General features: G+C 48.7%; 6 protein-coding genes across 6 annotated transcripts; 1 reads left to right on the forward strand and 5 right to left on the reverse strand.

Annotated features, from left to right (window-relative positions):
* Positions 1–869: 869 nt before the first annotated feature.
* EI90DRAFT_3029044 (uncharacterized protein) lies at positions 870–1545 on the reverse strand. Its single transcript, XM_039058093.1, is given in 3 exon segments — positions 870–1176; positions 1199–1217; positions 1221–1545. 2 exon segments carry the CDS (start codon positions 1215–1217, stop codon positions 956–958), a joined length of 240 nt encoding a protein of 79 aa, XP_038924164.1. The 5' UTR covers positions 1221–1545; the 3' UTR covers positions 870–955.
* A 625-nt stretch (positions 1546–2170) lies between these two features.
* EI90DRAFT_3029049 (uncharacterized protein) lies at positions 2171–2899 on the forward strand. Its single transcript, XM_039058094.1, has 2 exons — positions 2171–2549; positions 2606–2899. Exons 1-2 carry the CDS (start codon positions 2287–2289, stop codon positions 2796–2798), a joined length of 456 nt encoding a protein of 151 aa, XP_038924165.1. The 5' UTR covers positions 2171–2286; the 3' UTR covers positions 2799–2899.
* An 80-nt stretch (positions 2900–2979) lies between these two features.
* Positions 2980–3668, reverse strand: EI90DRAFT_3115028 (uncharacterized protein; the record flags this gene model as incomplete). Its single annotated transcript, XM_039062742.1, has 2 exons — positions 2980–3069; positions 3132–3668. The coding sequence occupies 2 exons, from the start codon at positions 3666–3668 to the stop codon at positions 2980–2982; spliced, it is 627 nt and encodes a 208-aa protein (XP_038924166.1).
* Positions 3669–6732: 3064 nt separating this feature from the next.
* Positions 6733–9384, reverse strand: EI90DRAFT_3011034 (uncharacterized protein; the record flags this gene model as incomplete). The annotated part of the gene is made up of 11 exons (XM_039056433.1): positions 6733–6901; positions 6970–7384; positions 7440–7503; positions 7565–7624; positions 7689–8020; positions 8121–8182; positions 8236–8299; positions 8366–8377; positions 8445–8530; positions 8594–8655; positions 8710–9384. The coding sequence occupies 11 exons, from the start codon at positions 9382–9384 to the stop codon at positions 6733–6735; spliced, it is 2001 nt and encodes a 666-aa protein (XP_038924167.1).
* Positions 9385–11638: 2254 nt separating this feature from the next.
* On the reverse strand, positions 11639–14273 carry EI90DRAFT_3115030 (uncharacterized protein; the record flags this gene model as incomplete). The annotated part of the gene is made up of 10 exons (XM_039062743.1): positions 11639–11807; positions 11877–12288; positions 12374–12437; positions 12497–12556; positions 12620–13106; positions 13166–13229; positions 13295–13306; positions 13374–13459; positions 13513–13574; positions 13623–14273. 10 exons carry the CDS (start codon positions 14271–14273, stop codon positions 11639–11641), a joined length of 2067 nt encoding a protein of 688 aa, XP_038924168.1.
* Positions 14274–14768: 495 nt separating this feature from the next.
* EI90DRAFT_3029070 (major facilitator superfamily domain-containing protein) lies at positions 14769–18050 on the reverse strand. Its single transcript, XM_039058095.1, has 10 exons — positions 17051–18050; positions 16899–16960; positions 16752–16837; positions 16549–16612; positions 16432–16493; positions 15963–16351; positions 15829–15888; positions 15709–15772; positions 15212–15620; positions 14769–15106 (listed from the first exon to the last, which is right to left on the reverse strand). Exons 1-10 carry the CDS (start codon positions 17750–17752, stop codon positions 14935–14937), a joined length of 2070 nt encoding a protein of 689 aa, XP_038924169.1. The 5' UTR covers positions 17753–18050; the 3' UTR covers positions 14769–14934.
* Between the last annotated feature and the right edge of the window lie 84 nt (positions 18051–18134).

Consider the following 18134-nt stretch of genomic DNA (forward strand, 5'->3'; position numbering starts at 1 on the left):
CACTCTCCACCTAGTGAAATTGCGTAGTTTGTGCCACTTGTGCTTACGTGTTTGACTCTTCTGTGACATCACGTGTATAATACAATTGAGTTGGTGTGATCAATTCTGCGTGACTCCTCCAACAGCCAATCCGATCAAACGTTCATCTTCCGTCTCGCACGATGTCTCCGTGAACAATGTAACGTACTAGAGTGCTTGCGCTTCGCTTAACTCTGCACAGCCCTTGCTTCCTTTCGCCTGTCCCAGCATGAATATATCTATTTTTTTTTTCAGTTCGTTTCGCAAATATCCTTAGGCTATAAAAATATGTATGTGTTTAATTGGAATGCAGACATCCGACAAACATAATCCAATTTTTCCAGTCATTTGGAGTCTGGAATTATTTAAAGGCAAAGCGAAAAAGAAGGTGGTATGGCGACAAATCACAGGGGAAGCAGCATACGCCTTCACGGACTACCGTGCACAAGGACAGACGATGGAATACCTGTGGTCAGACACAGGAACATCACCAAACACGTTGACACCTTTGCGTGACATTGTCGCGTGCAAGAGGAAGAAAAAGCATATGATTAAACCGAGACTTTAAGGACAAGAGCCGAGTGGGAGCGGAAATGGTGGAAGGAAAGTAAAGGGAGAGAAGGGACAGGCGAGATGACGTAAAAGAAAGCACGTAATGAAAAGGAAACAACCCAAAAGGGAAGATGATGACAAATTTTCAGCGTCGCCAATTGCGTAATATCGGGAGTGGTTAGTGACTCTGTGTCACGTTAAATGGTGTAAGGGTCCCTCTCAAGGGCATACCGATGTACTCGATAATCTGTAAAAGCGTAAGCAACATCCATCGTTATCTGATCACTTTCTTGTCTCCATTGCGCATGTTTACCTCGAATGTTCGTTGGATGGGAAAGACTGGAATCGTTGACTCTCCCAGCTCTTCTATTTCCGAACTTCGATATCACTCTAATTTCAATAGAGCGCAACTCGGTGGGTATTTCATTTCTTGCACCGCACCCGTCGTGTCTGAGTCTTCCCAAGGATCAGCCCATATTCCAACTATCTGCCCTTGAACTCCGTTCACCACATCGATGTCGATGTCTAAGTTCGTTGTTATAATGACTTTGCCTCTGATTGCTATTTCCACGACACTTGGGAACCCTCCCTGCCACCCCAATCTGCCTGTATGACCCTCTTTGAACACGTGGTGGGCTATTGCCCATCGTTCTCAATTCCCCCGTTGTATCCTCGGCATGAAATCGATATAACACTGTCCCTGTTCTGCGACAATGTAACCGTAATGCAAGTTCGTTGTGTTCGAACTGCATGACACGCTGTCACCAATACCGCTTCACACCAGGGAGGTTCTTCTGCATGGGTTTATTCCTAACACGATGACATCTTGTACCATAACTTGCATGTACATAGCGTCCCCCTCCCCTCGTGTACTATACTTAATTTCGTTGTACATAACTTCCGATGCTGATTCCTCTGATGTACCATTTCTTCACTGTACATATCATTCAATGCACTTTCCGCGTTATCCTTCATTCTTCCGTGAATGCTGTGCAGGTCGTTGCGATGCGAAGCACGCCCTCTAGTACTAGTAGTACGCGATCATAAGGCCGGCCTCCGGTACGGTCGCTGCCGATTTTGTGAATGACGCTTGCATTTTTTCGGCAGACTCCTTCAAGACGGCGCTCGTCGGCCAGATATGGATTTCCCTTTTGAACGACTCGCGGTGATGGGGTCCCCATCCACACGCGCGGCCACACCCTCAACGCATCTCGCATCTCTCTTCACCTTGGATACGATATTTATTTTGCAACGTTTGGTTTTTCTTGCCTGATTAAACGTGTGGTACCGGTGACGACATGCATATAGGCGGACAGCGGACGTGCATGATGTGGATTCAAGTAACTGATGCGAGTTGAACCTCGCAGGACTCCAATGATCAGTGGGGTTGAGATCAATAAGGGGGAATCAGGTGAAAGCAACACTCATGAGGATTGACCTCACTATGGCATCATGAATATTCATGCTTGGCGCTTGGGAAGGTTCGCAGTATTGGTTCGCGTTGGACCGAGCCCACTGTGCGCGGAGTAGCGGAAACAAAGACATCCCTTAGGCACTACACAAGCGCGCACCCAAACAAGCAATGGAATAACCAGCCATCCACTCATGCGGTTTCAGGTCGATCCCTCTGGCCTTAGCCAGTCCTGTCAAACAAAGGGTAACCATTCCAGAGACAAAAAATGAAATTATCGTTCTAAGCAGAAGGGGGTGAAAATCATGTATCTCGAGAAGGACGCGCGGCAGCCAAACACTTTCGAAGTGCCATGTCCAATAATGGCAACGCATTGTCCAAATCCATACCATACTGACCTCCGAACTTGCACCTTCCCTAGCCACATCATCCTCATCTTCGGACAGTTGGCGCCTAAAGAAAGGTCTTATTTTCGTTCTCCCTTCCCACCCAACGTCGCATCCGCACCCTCGTTCATGTACTTCCCATCCCGACGCTGCAACATCATCCCACTCCCGCCTCTGCTCCCGTTCCAACTCTGCCTCACCTTCAAATACGACCCCACCCACGAAACCCAAACCCAAGAATCACCCCGGTCCAAAGGTCCCACACAACTTTCACGCTCCCCGGCGTCTCCTCCACAATCCACAAAGGGTACATATCCCTATATCCAGTTCGAACTTGGCAAATCAATAGACAAAGGATGGTAAGACCTAGGATTGGATGCTATCATGACGAAAGGAGATATGAATTAGGGATGTGTGATGCAATGCGTTGATAGGATTGAGGAAGGCCAGAATAGGCAGCATTCCGTGATAAACGAGAATTAGTAGATGCTGCAGGTATCATACATTATCAATAGCCATGCACGTTTTGAAAGCCAAATGGTACCAGTTACAGGTACAAGGATTAAGGACCATGATCAACGATGAAATGAGCCATGTTTCGCAAACCATCCGTTAGTCACAAAGGTAAACCTTTCGTATGTGAATGTTTGTTTGTTGTTGATTCTCTGCTCTCGGAATGAGTAATAACGCGCTTTGACCGTCCTGAATGTCGAATGAAGGCAGTGTCAGGCCCGAAAGGGAAAGAATATTGAAATCGGAGTTACACACTCGTAAAGGTCATTAGCGCCCTCCATCATCACTGCGGCATGATCGATGATTTGCGGGTCGTGGTCACATAAAGCACTGATCACTCCTTCAATCCATGAGCAAGGGTGCCAGCCATCTGCGTTGGCACCAGAGCCAGCAGGAGGAACATTCGTATTCGGTATAATTTTTTGCAACAGGCCAATTTTACTCCGCACCACTTTTGCGATGAGGACCATACAAATAAGGGAAGGTTCATCCTCAGGTTTCTTGACATTGCGCTGCTGGACCTGCCAATCCATCACTTGACCGGTTCGCTGGTCAATAAAGGCGTTCCTGACGATGCTGAAAACTGTATATGCGCCACCCTCGACCATCCGCGGCGAATAGTCACCAGGCACCAGGTGTCCATTGCGCGATTGGGGTGGTGGGTGCCAAAGCATGGGTGCCATACTGGATTTTGGAATGACAGCGAGCTCCCAATAAGGTTCCTTCCCCTTGCCAGCATCATAGAGCGCCACAAAAAGACGGTGACGATCCTTCGTTTCGTTTTGCATAGGGCCCGAGTTGAAAAACCGCTGCATGTGAGAGCCTAGTGAAGGATAGTGGGGTTGAGAAGTGAACAACGGATTGCTAACAGAACTCACCTAGCAGTCTGGATGACTAACACATCAAATGGCTTACAGAGGGTGTGTCCAAAGATCTTCAGGCGCGGAATCTGCCCTTGGCTTGGCGGTTATCGGTGACTCCTTTTTTCATGGACCCTTCTTGCAGGAAAACGGAGTGATAAGGGGTATGTATGTGGTAGGGAGAAAAGCTCTCAGCGGTGTTGCGTGGATGCAATCCCTTTGACTGAACACAAAGGCTCGGACCGTTTGCGGCAATAACATCGAAAAAAAACCCCTTTCTTCAACTGACCGGGTGATTCTGCTGTGATAAGCGAAGAATGGTGACAACTATTAGTTTCATGTTGAACTTCAGCCACCGATCAAGGATGGCAAGACATCGTGTGAGATAGCCCGAAGTGTTATAAAGTGGACGCGAATAACAGAATTTCCAATGGGTGTTGATTCATAGAAAGTTCCCACAAGTCACGCGGGCACAGCCGGGAGAAGCCAGCGGCATTGCCACAGTCTCAATTCAGTCAAGCGTTCCGTGTTGTGATTGCCCTGCCAGGAATTTCTGCTCTGCGCCGCGAGTCAGATGGCTGAAGGGTGATTTATTCTACAGCGTCTCAGGGTCCAGCACCGCCTTGCGTCTTGCATTCAATCCACGGAAACTGTCTATATCTGCTTCCAGAAGCCTAGCAACCGTGGACCTGGCCAAGGCAAAGCTTGCCTTTCATGTTCGGATTGTCGGGAAACAGTCCCGACGGACTGGCGGTGTCTGTCGCCAAATTTCCGAGTCGTATTCCTCACATTGGGCGTGTGCCCACCATGGCTCTCTCTCACCCCTGATCATGGACTCCTATGTTTATATCACTAGTGCACTTACTGTCCTCATTTCCGCATTACTTAACGCAATCCTGATAATGGGATGTCCCTCCAAGAGCGCTCCCGCCTCAAGATTAGGCAGGTTATCAGCCTCCATTAATATAGACCTCAAGATTTAATTGCGAGGATGCCTGGGAATCCATGGTATCCAGGACATAGAAGACCAGATTCCACAGCAGGTCACAGTTGTTCTCTGATCCACTGAGGATTCTAATATAGGCTGGTCACCTGTTTATGAGGGAGGCGAGATGAAGACGAAGAAGCTTGGCTCTAAGAAAAACAAGACAAATATTTGGGGTCCACAAGTGCGTCGGTTTCAAAGAGACTCACTCTTGTTACCCCCGAGGATAGCATTGGACGGCTGCGAATCACATGCTATCTGGCCAGGGGTGTTGTGCCTCCAATTGTCTGAATGCGAAACTGACAGTTCTACAGCGAGGCGGTTTTGACATTGTCCTTGCATCTGGACCTTGTTAAGTCCACGAGACCGCGATCAGTTTGTGGGAGTGGGGTGGATCCAGCGGTAGTTGAAATGGTCGCTGACTGAAACCAAGATTTTTGTGGTGTTTGAAAAGATATTGCCTTCCTGTTCGACGGACCAACAGTCTTAGTGTTGAGTGTGTCACGCGATGCACGTGGTAAGGCAGCAGGTTGATTATAGCGAGACGCTGGTGGCGGATCCGAATGGCAGACACTCAAATGAACAAACACATCTCGTCGTGGTATCCCAACCATTGGTTGGCTGAGCAGCCTCCGCAATACCTTAAGTCCACTTCTCCAGACTCAAGACATTAACGTAAAGGTACCCCCGAGCCCTGACACAGGATCTCAGTTGCGCGGAGGACAACTGTGAAACCTCTTGAATTGCGTTGGCTGGATGTTCCTAATCGGTGTTGTTAAGATATGACTATTTTATAGATTCAGCTTGTTTGTCGGGGGAATAGATTAAGCAGCCATCATAAGGATGCGTGACTCGATGCGTCCCCCGGACATATCCTCTGCATTTTGATGGATGTAAGTAGTATATCGCTTCTTGAGTGGGATTGCACAGCTCAATTATGGTAGGAGATTGGAACATATGCATCTCGCAATTCTTTTTCAGCGGCTTCAGTGATTGCGGTTATGATCGGGCTCAAGGTTAGTATGTGGCACCAACTTACCTGGCATGCAGTATCGCCGTGGGTTTCAAGTACATCTGAATTGAGTGCAACCTGCTAACGTGCGAAGAGTCGACGATGCACTGAAAACAGCGTTGGATGAGCAAGACATGCCGACGCGCCGGGATGTGCACCGTACTCATCTTCCGCAGATATTATACCGCTTCATCTTCCTTAGATACTTATATCACCGCGCGGTTACAATGTTATGCGGAAAGATCTTTCACCGCTTGAGTATCCCCGCTGAGTGTCGCACATGAAAAATCGACGGGATACGGAGCTCGGGACGGGATGGGTTATCGCGCTGGCAGGCAGGCAGGAAGAGGTGAGAGGGTATGATATTTCCACCACTTCATTTTACATGTTCCCACGGCCAGGTCGTTAAGCTTACTCACAAATAGTCTCCAATTTCTATTCTTATCTATCGCTGTATTTATGTAAAGGCCACCGCACAAATGGCACACAATGGTTTTGAGTTGTTGGAATAGGTGTCATCGCGTTGGCCTTGCCGTCTAAGCGAGTGCAGTGGAAGGAATGTAACGAAGCAGGATCCGGGTTCAGAGAATTCCCGTTAAAGAGAGGCTGGTCACCTGTCTACCAGAGAGTACTTATCATAAGACGAAATTAAAGCGGAACAAGTAGTGATCTCTACTCGTAGAGATGGTCAAAGACTAGACACCGACATCCTTAGCACTGCGAAGTTGTGGATAAAATTTGAAAGACGACTGGGTCAGTGCAATATAATGCGAATTTTCTTGCCAGTGTGCCCGGGTGCAAGTGCGAACTGCTCAGTGTGCACCCACAAGAGAAATCGGTATTGGCACAGTGGTTCGAACGGAACGCGGCCGGTATCTGCGAATGATCGGCAAGGGAATCAGGTGTGCGGGGCGATATGCGGGCGACGGGCAAGGACGCAAAGAAAGATGAGGGTAATTTAAAAATTTGAATTATTGGACACCGAGAACAAATTGCTAGGGAACGCCCGCGCTATGTGGTAGAGCGGGAGGAAGTCTAATGAATGACAACAGCATGAGAGCAACAGAAGAAATGAGAAAGGATAGCCAAAATATCCCTTGCGGAAGCCAGAAATGAGTCAGAATGTAGGTTGTACCAAATACGGCAGATCCAGCAATGTGGCCCCTGGAAAAGATCAAAATAAAAGCATCACCATAATCAGAACCATAACTACTCGTGGGGATGACACTCACAAAGACCTCATGACTGCAAATGCACCAAAGAGCTTCCCAGCATCAGCACTGCCCCTTGGCATAAGCGACAACGCCAAACTCAGATGGACAGGTTTAAATCCGACGCCGAGCGACGAAAGGAGCGTTGCAACACTGAATGTCCGAGGTCCGGGGGCGAAACTTGTCAAAAAGGCAGAGATCATATCCACGATCAGTGATCCCTTAGCGATACGAAGATCGAACGCAGCGTTATAAGTTGCATGACGCGAGTTGAGACGCGAGTTACGTGGGGGGGCAGGAGAGACGCCACCGGATGAATGGATGAGCGGTTCCCGTTCCATGTTGCTACTCGCCGCGTTGGTGTGGTTCCGATCGTCTGGTGCAACATCTTGGACATGCAAGTCAGCATGTCTTGGACCAAAAATCTTGGTTATCACTAAGGAGAATGGAGTCAATTATGAGCAGCAACGAACGATTAGCCGATCACTCACGCGGCAGTAAAACAACGAGATGAAAAGACTGGACGACTTGAACAGCAGCTACCCAATACCCAATCTTGACAAACCAACATCAATGTCAAAGATCCTGGAAGCGTACGTCTGGGGATATAACTCACCTCTTCAGAGGTCCAATCAAATAGCGCGGCAGTATACTGGAACTCGAATTGCGGAGCGCCCTAAAAGTGGACCGTCAGGCCACTAAGACCCCATCGCCACGAGCAGACAGTCAATACCACTCACAACAAGCAATGTCACAAATACAGAAGCGCCAGCAATGCACAGTAAATTCCAATCCCTCTTCCGATAACTCCCACTCTGTTCTCTATGAACAGGAGCAAACACCATCAAAGGCTCTAGAAACCCCCCCAAAGCCCTCGCAACCCTCCTTATTCGCACGCTAGTCCGACGTGAGCTTCTAGCTATCTCCCTACTCGCATCATTTCTTGCCCTTCTCTTCTCTGCGGTGATAGCCATTTGACGCTTAGAGAGTGATTCGGGAATTAGGAAGCACATAATCAGAAGGTAGACAACGTGGCCTGCCGTAGCAACGTAGAACGGCGTAAGAAGGTCTCCTGTTCGTGAAATAAGGAGACCCCCGACTTGAAGCAGAGACACCCATGGAGGGAAGTGAATGAGATGCAACATTGGAGGCGAATGGGGCCGCGAGCTTACGAGCTGGACCGACTGACATCCCTACATGTCCAATGCCCACGTAGAGAGAGAACATACGGGACCTGCAATCGAGCTCATAGAGTTGATTACCTGAACATGCACAACGAAGATTTACCTGGCTGTCGGGTCGGCGCAATCACTGACATAGGCATGCGCTGCTGCCGACCTCGTCATGGCCCCTATGAAAAAGAGGCATTGAGGGATTCGCTAGTTGCTTCATTACTTTATCTCCCTTGAACACTTACCCCCAACCAGCCCTGCGCAAAAGGAGGGAAGATAGTAAGCATCAAGGGAATAACTCAGAATATGTATGGAGGGATTCACCGTCAGCGACGGAGCTCCATACGAATCGATCATAGCCGCCGGCAATCTTGCGAGAATGAAGCGTGACGGCGAAGAAGTTGATGTCTCTGTCCTCACAAGAAAGACAGCCGGTCGTCGTTTGGAGTGAGTAAATGGGAAAGATTACTGACGATAAGACCGATCCCAGAGCAACAAATCTGAGAACCCATGTGCGTCCCTTGCTATCTGACAGCTACAAGAGTGGGTAAAAAATAATGGAAAATAAAGCCAGGGGGAGGATCCTCACTTTTGACCAAAATCCAGTCGTCAAAACAGAAAGAAGTCCCAACACCAGAGAGACCATCGTTCCCAGCTCCGCGACACGACGGCCAACTTCCGGATCTGACCGACACTGTGATGTAGGACGCGGAATTTTGGCTTCATACTGAGGGGGCATTCCCCCATCGCCAAAGAAAACAGTAAAACTCGATTCTGGACGCTGCCACGGAGCGGAAGTATGACCGGGAGAAATAGGTCTATTACTGTTGTCAATGGGCAGAGCGGTGAGCGGGGAAGCAATTCCTCTGTACTCTTCGCACGCGAGGAGGATAAAGATCTCTGTTTTCGCGGCAACGGTCATTGACGTTACGCAAGTCACAAAACCAGACATGAGGAGTATCCACCATGGTGAAGGTCGTTTGTACCATGGCCGTTCATCCTCAAGCTCAGAAATTACGGTCGAGCCATCACCGTCTTCGTCGTCGTGATCATCATTGTCAACAATATTCCGTGGCCGACCTGAGGCTCTGAATCTATCTTGTTTTACGATTTTGGTGTGAGCTGGCAAATGCTTGTGATCGGTGCTGATCGGGATTTCTTGGGCCGATGGGACATCATCAAACGAAAGGGCGTTCGAACGATCGTGAGAGCGTGCGCCGCTGTTCGCATGCGATAGGTTCAGAGTGTCATTGCGCGAAGACATAGCTTATCACCTAAGGGGGTCCAAGGCGTTGTCGCAAGGACATTTATAGAGTACTCTGATGGGGATTGTATATTGTAATGTAGTCGCAAGGGTTCGGAACGGAAGTTGTAGTCAAGAAATTTCTCTAGCAATGTGTCCTCCATGTGCACTGAATTGATGGGATCGCCAGCCGTGCGGCACTTTCCGAAATCCCCCATCCAACGGCGGGCACGTGATTAATATTGCGAGTTAAAATTTAACCTTAATATTCGCGTTTCCGACAAAACATTTGCTTAGGCGGGTGACCAGCCTCTTAATGTTTGCTCACTTTCAATCACAGTTTTCTGCCTGCATGCGGCAACGCCAGCACTGGTTTATACCACACTCATCCGCTATGTTAGTTTTCGTAACCATCTCAATATTCGAACCAATTCAAATCACCGAACCGCTTCATAAATTGGGTGATGACCTGACTCCGTCTGCATGCCATTTCAGTGAGGAAATGTATTATTTTGTACGCTGTCAATCATATAATATATATAGTGGACCTCAACAGAGTAGAATGGGGATGTCTGAGAAAAAAATAAATGGATTTTTACTTTCATAAGCATCTTACTGTGCTGGTACTAGGATACTGATATGGCTTCGATCTTTTTGTGAAGCAAAGTACCGGTTCGAACCCGAACTGAACCATTGGCCACCCCCTTTTCGAACCGGGTCAGGTTCGCGAAATCCCGCCTCTGAACCGAACCAAACCGAACCACGGTACCTAGTCCGAAGTCATGTGCTGATCACCTCGGCCTCTTTTGACGCTTCTTGCCACCAGAGGGCTTCTCTTGTTTTACGGAGGTTCTGACTTATTGTCCACGCCATTTAACCATTACTGGTCGCCGTTAAGGGAGAAATAAAGCTAAGTATATCCTCACCGGCATACACTCTAGTTGTAGCCTCAGTCATCAAGGGATACGGAAAGTCCTAACAGCTCAGAGAAGACTCGGGCGAAAGGGAGTGTGAAGTCGAGCTAGAGCGCGATATCAAGCATTCTTTGGGTAAAGGTGTAATGTACAGTCCTAGAGCGCGATGTCGAGCATCGCACTCGGATAATCCTTGCCCTACTTGTGGTCTATCCAAGTGGATAGCAAAGATAACAACAAAGGAAAGTGTGAACGTAAAACTAGCGCCTCTGACGCTTTGCCTGAGGCCGCGCCCCCCTTTGTCCTTGTGTGGTGTCGGGCTGCCGCAACAACAGAAAGGGCGCATATGTGTGACATTAACATGGTGGTGTTTTGCAGCGAGATAAACCAGGCTACTTTTGTTATGAGGGTTCCCCATGGCCGAGCTTTTGCCCATGTCGCACGGGGTGGCCACTTCTCACAGGGTGACCATTTCTCAGGGGGGTACGTTTGACCAAAATCCAGTGGTCAAGAACAGAAAAAATTCTCGACACCAGAGTGATCATCCTTCCCAGTTTTGTGACGTGACGACCAACTCCCGGATCTGCGCGACACTGCGATGTAGGATGGAGAACTCCAGCCTCATAACTACATGTTGAATGCTGTCACAGTATCTATTTTTTTGGAGTGATTGTCATTAACGTTAAGCAGGTCACAAAACCAGTGATGGAGTGTACACCATGGCGAGGGCCATGGTCGTTCATCTCCATCGTCAGAAGTTATAGACGAGTCATCACCGTCTTTGTCATTATCACCGTTGATGACAGTTCTTGTTTTACGACTTTGGGAGCTAGTGTATGCGTGTTATTAACGCTGATAGGAGCCCTGTAGTTCGGAATTTCTTGAGACGATAAGAAAAATATCAAAGGGAGGGCATCCTTGCTCGAAGACATGCATAAGCTTAGCATCTAAGGAAGGATATATAGAGCGTGATGGACCACGTATATTTAGACAGTACCCATTTGAAATGTTTGCAAGTTCGTCCTCGAAGGGCGCAATTAACTATCCCGGATATTGCTTGACCATGTCAGTGTCAGAACTGGACACCTCGGTCCATCTCCTTCGACCCAGTTCTCGCTCGTTCGATTTGTCGCCTGGCGCCACACATCCTCTCTTACTGTTTTGCTGAGTTTCCGCGCTGTTGCATAGTATCGGTTACATTCCGTCACCCGCACAGTTTCAGAGCGGTTGGTAACCGTTAACGCTCCGGTAATGAGGCTGTACCCTCGGCGGCATGTACACTCTAGCTTCAGTCATGAAGAAATACGGAAAGGGCGATTCAGACAGTCATATATATTGCAGCAAGGCAATGGACCAAATCCTCAAGGAATGCCCCTGGTGTGCGGCAGAGCGGGTGGAAGTCTAATGAACGAGAACAGTGCGAGAGCAGCAGAGGAAATGAGAAAAGATAGCCAAAATATCCCTTGAGGAAGCCAGACGTTGGTCAGGATGTAGGTTGCACCATATACGGCAGGTCCAGCAATGTGTACCCTATAGGAATAGAATAAAAACATGACCATTATCAGAGACATAACTATTGAGGCGACGGAGAACACTCACAACGAATGGATAACTGAAAATGCACCGAAGAGCTTCCCAGCATCAGCACTCCCTCTTGGCATAAGCGACAACGCCAAACTCTGATACCCAGGTGCAAATCCGGCACTGAACGATGAAAGGATCGTTGCAACACAGAACATTCTAGGTCCGAAGGACAAACTCGTCAAAAAGGAGGTGATCACCTCTACCATCAGTGATCCCTTAGCGATGCGAAGGTCGAACAGGGCGTTATGGGTTGTGTACCGTGAGCTGACACCTGAGTTATATAAGGGGTCAGGAGAGTCGCTACGAGATGAGTGGATGTGTGGTGGTTGTTCGGGGCTGCCACTCGTGGTGGATTGGTTCTGATCGCCTGATGCGACATCTTGGGCACGAAGGTCAGCATTCCTCGGACCAAAAATTTTGGTTATTACTAGGGGAATATAATTGTAGTTTTGGAGGAGTAAAAGCAAAGTTTGATTATTAGCGGGAACGAATGGTCTCATCCATTCACTCACACGGCAGTAATATGACGAGATGAAAAAACCGGACGACTTCAACAGCACTCACCCAATATCCAATCTTGACAAACCAATATCAATATCAAAAATCCTGAAAGTATGCAAGACGGTATAACCTACCTCCTCAGAGGTCCAATCAAATAAAGCGGCAGTATACTGGAACTTGTACTGTGGAGAGCCCTAAAGCGAACCATCAGGCCGCTGAGGGCCCATCGTCACGATCAGATAGTCAATGTCACTCACAACAAGCAATGCCACAAACGCAGAAGCACCAGCAATGTACAGTAAATTCCAATCCCTCTTCCGAACGCTCCCACTCTGCTCCCTATTAACAGGAGCAAACACCATCAAAGGCTCCAGAAACCCCCCCAAAGCTCTCGCAACCCTCCCTACTCGCAACCCAATCCTACGTGAGCTTCTGGTTATCTCCTCCCTGCTCAAATCATCTTCTGCCTTTCTCCTCTCTGTGATGATGGTCATTTGACGTTTAGAGAGTGATTCGGGAACCAGGAAGCACACAACAAGAAAGTAGACAACGTGGCCTGCTGTAGCAACGTAGAAAGGCGTAAGAAGGTTACCTGTTCGTGAGATAATGACACCTCCGACTTGAGGCAGAGGCATCATGAAAGGAAGTGAATGAGATGCAACACTAGAAGTGAAGGACTCACGGGCTGGACCGATTGATAGCCCTATAACTGCAATACCCAAGTAGAGAGAAAACACACGAGACCTGGAACCGGGCTCACAATATTTACCTGAACATGGACAAGCGGTTGGACGGGAATTTACCTCGCTGTCGGATGGGTGCAATCACTGACATAGGCATGCGCTGCCGCTGACCTCGTCATGGTCCCTACATAGAAGAAGCGCTGAGGGTTCACTAGATGCTTTGTTACCTAATCGGCATAAGACACTTACCCCCAACCAGTCCTGCGTAAAGGGGGGAAGATAGCAAGCGTCAGGGTGAATAGCCCCGAGTATATATGGAGAGATTCACCATCAGCGATGGAGCTCCATACAAATCGATTATAGCTGCCTGCGACCCTGCGAGAACGGAGCGTGACGGCGATGAAGTTGATGTCTCTGTTAAGACGTGGATTATCATTTTGGGCGAGTGAGGAGGAAAATTTTCTCACGATAAGACCGATCCAAGAGCAACAAATCTAAGAACCCATGTGCGACCTTTGCTATCTAACAACTACGAGAGTGGGTAACTGACAGAAGAAACAAAATGAACGATTCTCACTTTCGACCAAAATCCGGTGGTTAAAACGGAAAGAATTCCCAACACCAGAGCGACCATCGTTCCCAGTTCCGCGACGTCACGGCCAACTTCCGGATCGGCACGACACAGTGATGTAGGACGGGGGACTTTGGCTCCATACTGAGGGTGCAATCCCCCATTGCGAAAGAGAACGTTCAAATCAGATGTTGGATGCTGCCACGGAGCAGAGGTGTAACTAGGTCCAGTACTATTGTCGAAAGGCGCAACTCCAGGTCTGTACTCTTCGCACACGAGGAGAATAAAGACTTCTGTTTTCGCGGCGACGGTCATTGACGTTAAGCAAGTCGCAAAGCCAGATATGAGGAGTATCCACCATGGTGAAGGCCGTTTGTACCATGGTCGTTCATCTTCATCCTCAGAAGTTACGGACGAGCCATTATCGTCTTCTTCGTCATTATCACCGTCGCCGACGATGTTCCGTAGCCGACTTGGGGCTCTGGATCTGTCTTTGGGAGCTAGCAGATGCATGTTATCAGCGCTGGTAGAAGGCTCGCTGTAGATGGGAATCTCTTGGGGCGATGAGACAATATCAAACGGAAGAGCGATTGAATGATCGCGCTGGCGTGGGGAGTCCGCATGCGATAGGCTCACTGCATTGTTGCTCAAAGACATAATGGCTTATCATCTAAGGGGGGAACCAAAGGGTTGTCGCACGAGCATTTATAGAATACTCCGATGAGGAATGTATAGCGCATGCAGTCGCAAGGGTTCAGACGTGAGGCATTTCTCCAGCAATGTGTCCTCCATGTGTGATACGGCACTCTCCAGAATCCCAGGCCTCAGCACAGCCACCAAGCCGCTCCGTCCAGGTACTGCCAACTCGTCTTGATCTATCGCTCACCGTAATGACAAGGAAACAGAGAATGGGCCCTCCAAAAACCTTTTTTTAAATTTCTAGCTCACTGATATTGTGATCGGTAACACAACACCACTCGCTCGAAGTGCTGACAAGCAACCTTCCCATGTTCAGGCGGATCGTGTCGCGCGACGCGTGTCAATGGTCATGTTCCGATCAACCCTCACTTTCGCTCGTTCCTCCCCCTTGCTTTTTTTTTCTTTGTGGGTGCTCAGTCTTGCTAGAGCTTCTCTTGTTTTACGGAATTTCCATCCTGCTGCGCAATATTAATTACTGCTAGCCCTTAACGTAGACACCTTGTAATGGGGCTGCCCCCTCAGGGGCGCGTACATTCCAGCTAAGTTGTATCTCCAGTCGTCGAGGAATATGGAAAGGGCGATATAGGCATATATATATAAGATAAATGACCGGGGTCTACTAAGGAATACTTCTAATAGTGTGTGATGGGGCGGGAGCAAGTCTAACAAATAAGAGTAACACGAAAGCAACAGAGGAAATGAGGAAAGATAACCAGAATATCCCTTGAGGAAGCCAGAAATCAGTGAGAATGTAGGTTGCACCATATACCGCAGGTCCAGCAATTTGCCCTCTGGAGAAGAAAAAGTAAAAGTAAAAAAAAAACAAAACAAAACAAAAAAGTCACCATGATCAGAGACATAACGAGTTACTAAGGTAACGGAGATGAACAACTCACAAAGAGTTGATGACCGCAAAAGCACCAAAGAGCTTCCCAGCATCGGTACCACCGCTCCTCGACATGAGCGACAACGCCAAACTCTGATGAACAGGTGCAAATCCGGCACCGAGCGATGAAAAGAGCGTCGCAACGCTGAACGTCCTAGGTCCAGGGGCCAAACTTGTCAAAAAGGCGGAGATCATCTCTACGATCAGTGATCCCTTTGCGATAAGAAGATCAAACGCAACGTCATAATGAGTTGCATGACGTGAGTCGTTGTTGTTGTTGTTACATGAGGGGGTGGGAGAGACGCTACGGGATGCCGAGTGGATGAGTGGTGTTCGCTCGGTATGGTCCCGACGATAGTCTGGTGCGGTATCTTTGACACGTGAGTCAGCACGCCTTGAACCAAAGAACTTGGTTATTACTGCGGAGGGGGAGGGATAGAGTTGCAGGTTCGGAGGTACAAGCAAAGTTCAAATAGCAGCAACGAATTATCAGCCGATCTCACTCACGCGGCAGTAGAATGACAAGATAAAAGGACCGAAAGATTTCAAGAGCAGTTATCCAGTACCCAATCTTTTGACAAAATTAATATCAATGTGTCCAGAGATGCACGTCGGTATATAACTCACCTCTTCAGGGGACCAGTCAAATAAAGCAGCAGTATACTGTATCTTGAATTGCGAAGCGCCCTAAGAAAGGAAAAGAAAAAAGAAAAGAAAACCAATCATCTTCATGAACAGACAAAGAGTCAGTGCCCACTCACAGCAAGCAGTGACACAAACGCAGAAGCGCCAGCAACACAGGATAAATTCCAATCCAAGTTCTTTCTCAAACCACTCCCCATCTGGTCCCCCCTATCAACGGGAGCAAACACTATCAAGGGGTCCAAGAACCCCAAAGAGGCCCTCGCAACTCTCGTCACTCGCGCCCTGGTTCCAAGTGACGACGACCCTCTGGCTATTTCATCACTACTACTTGTAGCATCTTCGACTGCTTTTCTCCGTTGTGCGGTGGCGCTGATGGCCATTTGACGCTTAGAGAGCGATTCGGGAACTAGGAAGCACATGATAAGAAAGTAGGCGACGTGGCCTGCCGTAGCGGCGTAGAAGGGCGTAAGAAGGTTCCCCGTTCGCGAAGTGATGATACCCCCGACTTGAGGCAAAGGGCAATATGGAGGAAGAGTGAATAAGATGCAACATTGGAGATGAATGGGGGGGGGGGCGCGAACTTACGAGCTGGACCGAGTGACATCCCTACGAATACAATACCCAAGTAGAGAGAAAACATACGGGACCTAGAATCGAGCTCACATAACTGATTACCGGAATACGGGGGGGGGAGAGCTTTACCTTGCTGTCGGATGGGTGCAATCACTGACATACGCATGGGCTGCCGCCGACCTCGTCACGACCCCTATGCGAAAGAAATTCACTAGATGCTTCATTAACTTATCCGCTTTGAAAACGTACCCCCAGCCAGCCCTACATAAGAAAGAGGGGGAAGATAGTAAGCGTCACGGTGAACAGCCTAGAATGCTCATGAAGGGACTTACCATCAAGGATGGAGCTCCATAGGAATAGATCATAGCTGCCGGCAATCCTGCGAGAATGAAGCGTGACTGCAACAAAGTTGATGTCTCTGACCTCACATCGATTATTGGCATGTTGGGAAAGCAGTGAATATACGATGGATTGCTTACGATAAGACTGATCCGAGAACGCCGAATCTAAGAACCCATGTACGTCCTTTGCTATCCGACAACTGCGGGAGTGAGTAAGTGAGAAATGATGGATGGACCAAAGTGAAATATAATTTGGGGAAGGGGGGGGGGGGGGGTGGCGGGATTCTCACTTTCGACCAAAATCCAGTGGTTAACACAGAAAAAATTCCCAACGTCAGAGCGACCATCGTTCCCAGTTCTGCAACGCGACGGCCGACTTCCGGATCTGCCTGACACTGCGACGAAGGACGGGGAATTTTCATTTCATACCAAGGGGATGGCATCCTAGGATCGCCGCCAAAGAAAACATTAAACCCAGTCGCTGAAGGCTGCTGCTGCCGCTGTTGCTGTTGCTGCCACTGCGGAGTGGAGGTACCATGATCGAGAGGTCCATGAGTGCTGTTGTCGATGGGCAGAGCGGCGAGCGGCAAGGCCATTTCCCGATTGTACTCTTCGCACACGAGGAGAATAAATATTTCTGTTTTCGCGGCGAAGGTCATTGACGTTAGGCAAGTTACGAAACCGGATACCAGGAGTATCCACCATGGCGAAGGTCGTTTGTACCATGGGCGTCCGTCTTCATCCTCGGAAGTTATGGACGAGTCATCATCATCTTCTTCTTCATGATCACCGTTGCCGCCACGCAGTCGACTTGGGGCTTCTTGTTTTACAGGAGCTAGCAAGTGCGTATTATCAGCACTGAGAGGAGCCTCGCTGCAGATCCGAATTTCTTGGGGCGATGGGACGACATCAAAGGAAATAGCGGTCGAATGACCACGCCGGTATGGAGAACGTGCGCCCAGGCCACTCGCATCATCTTTGCTCGAAGACATAGCTTATTATCTGAGGGGAAGGGGGGGGAATCCAAAGGGTGTCGCATGGCCATTTATAGAAAATCTGGGGTTATTCTGGTGGGTTGGGGGGGGGTTTGGACAGTCAATCGCATCATGGATTCCAAACGGGGGTGCATGGGTTGAACGAGTCCTCCATGTGCGTTGAATTGATATCCATGGGGATAACCGCGTTTTCTTTGTGGGCGTGCAAACGGCGACCCTTCAATTGTGTTTCAGACACGCGTTTAAAAACTCCCACGCTAGTTCACCTGCACGCATACGGCAGAGCGTCGGGACTCCGCTTACAGTACTACATTTGGCAAGTTCTCGTCCTCGAAGAAATTGAATCGGCGGACTCGACCTACATAACATGTAGGTCATC

Source organism: Cantharellus anzutake (assembly GCF_015039405.1).
Source record: "Cantharellus anzutake strain C23 chromosome Unknown EI90scaffold_1, whole genome shotgun sequence".
NCBI lineage: Eukaryota > Fungi > Basidiomycota > Agaricomycetes > Cantharellales > Hydnaceae > Cantharellus > Cantharellus anzutake.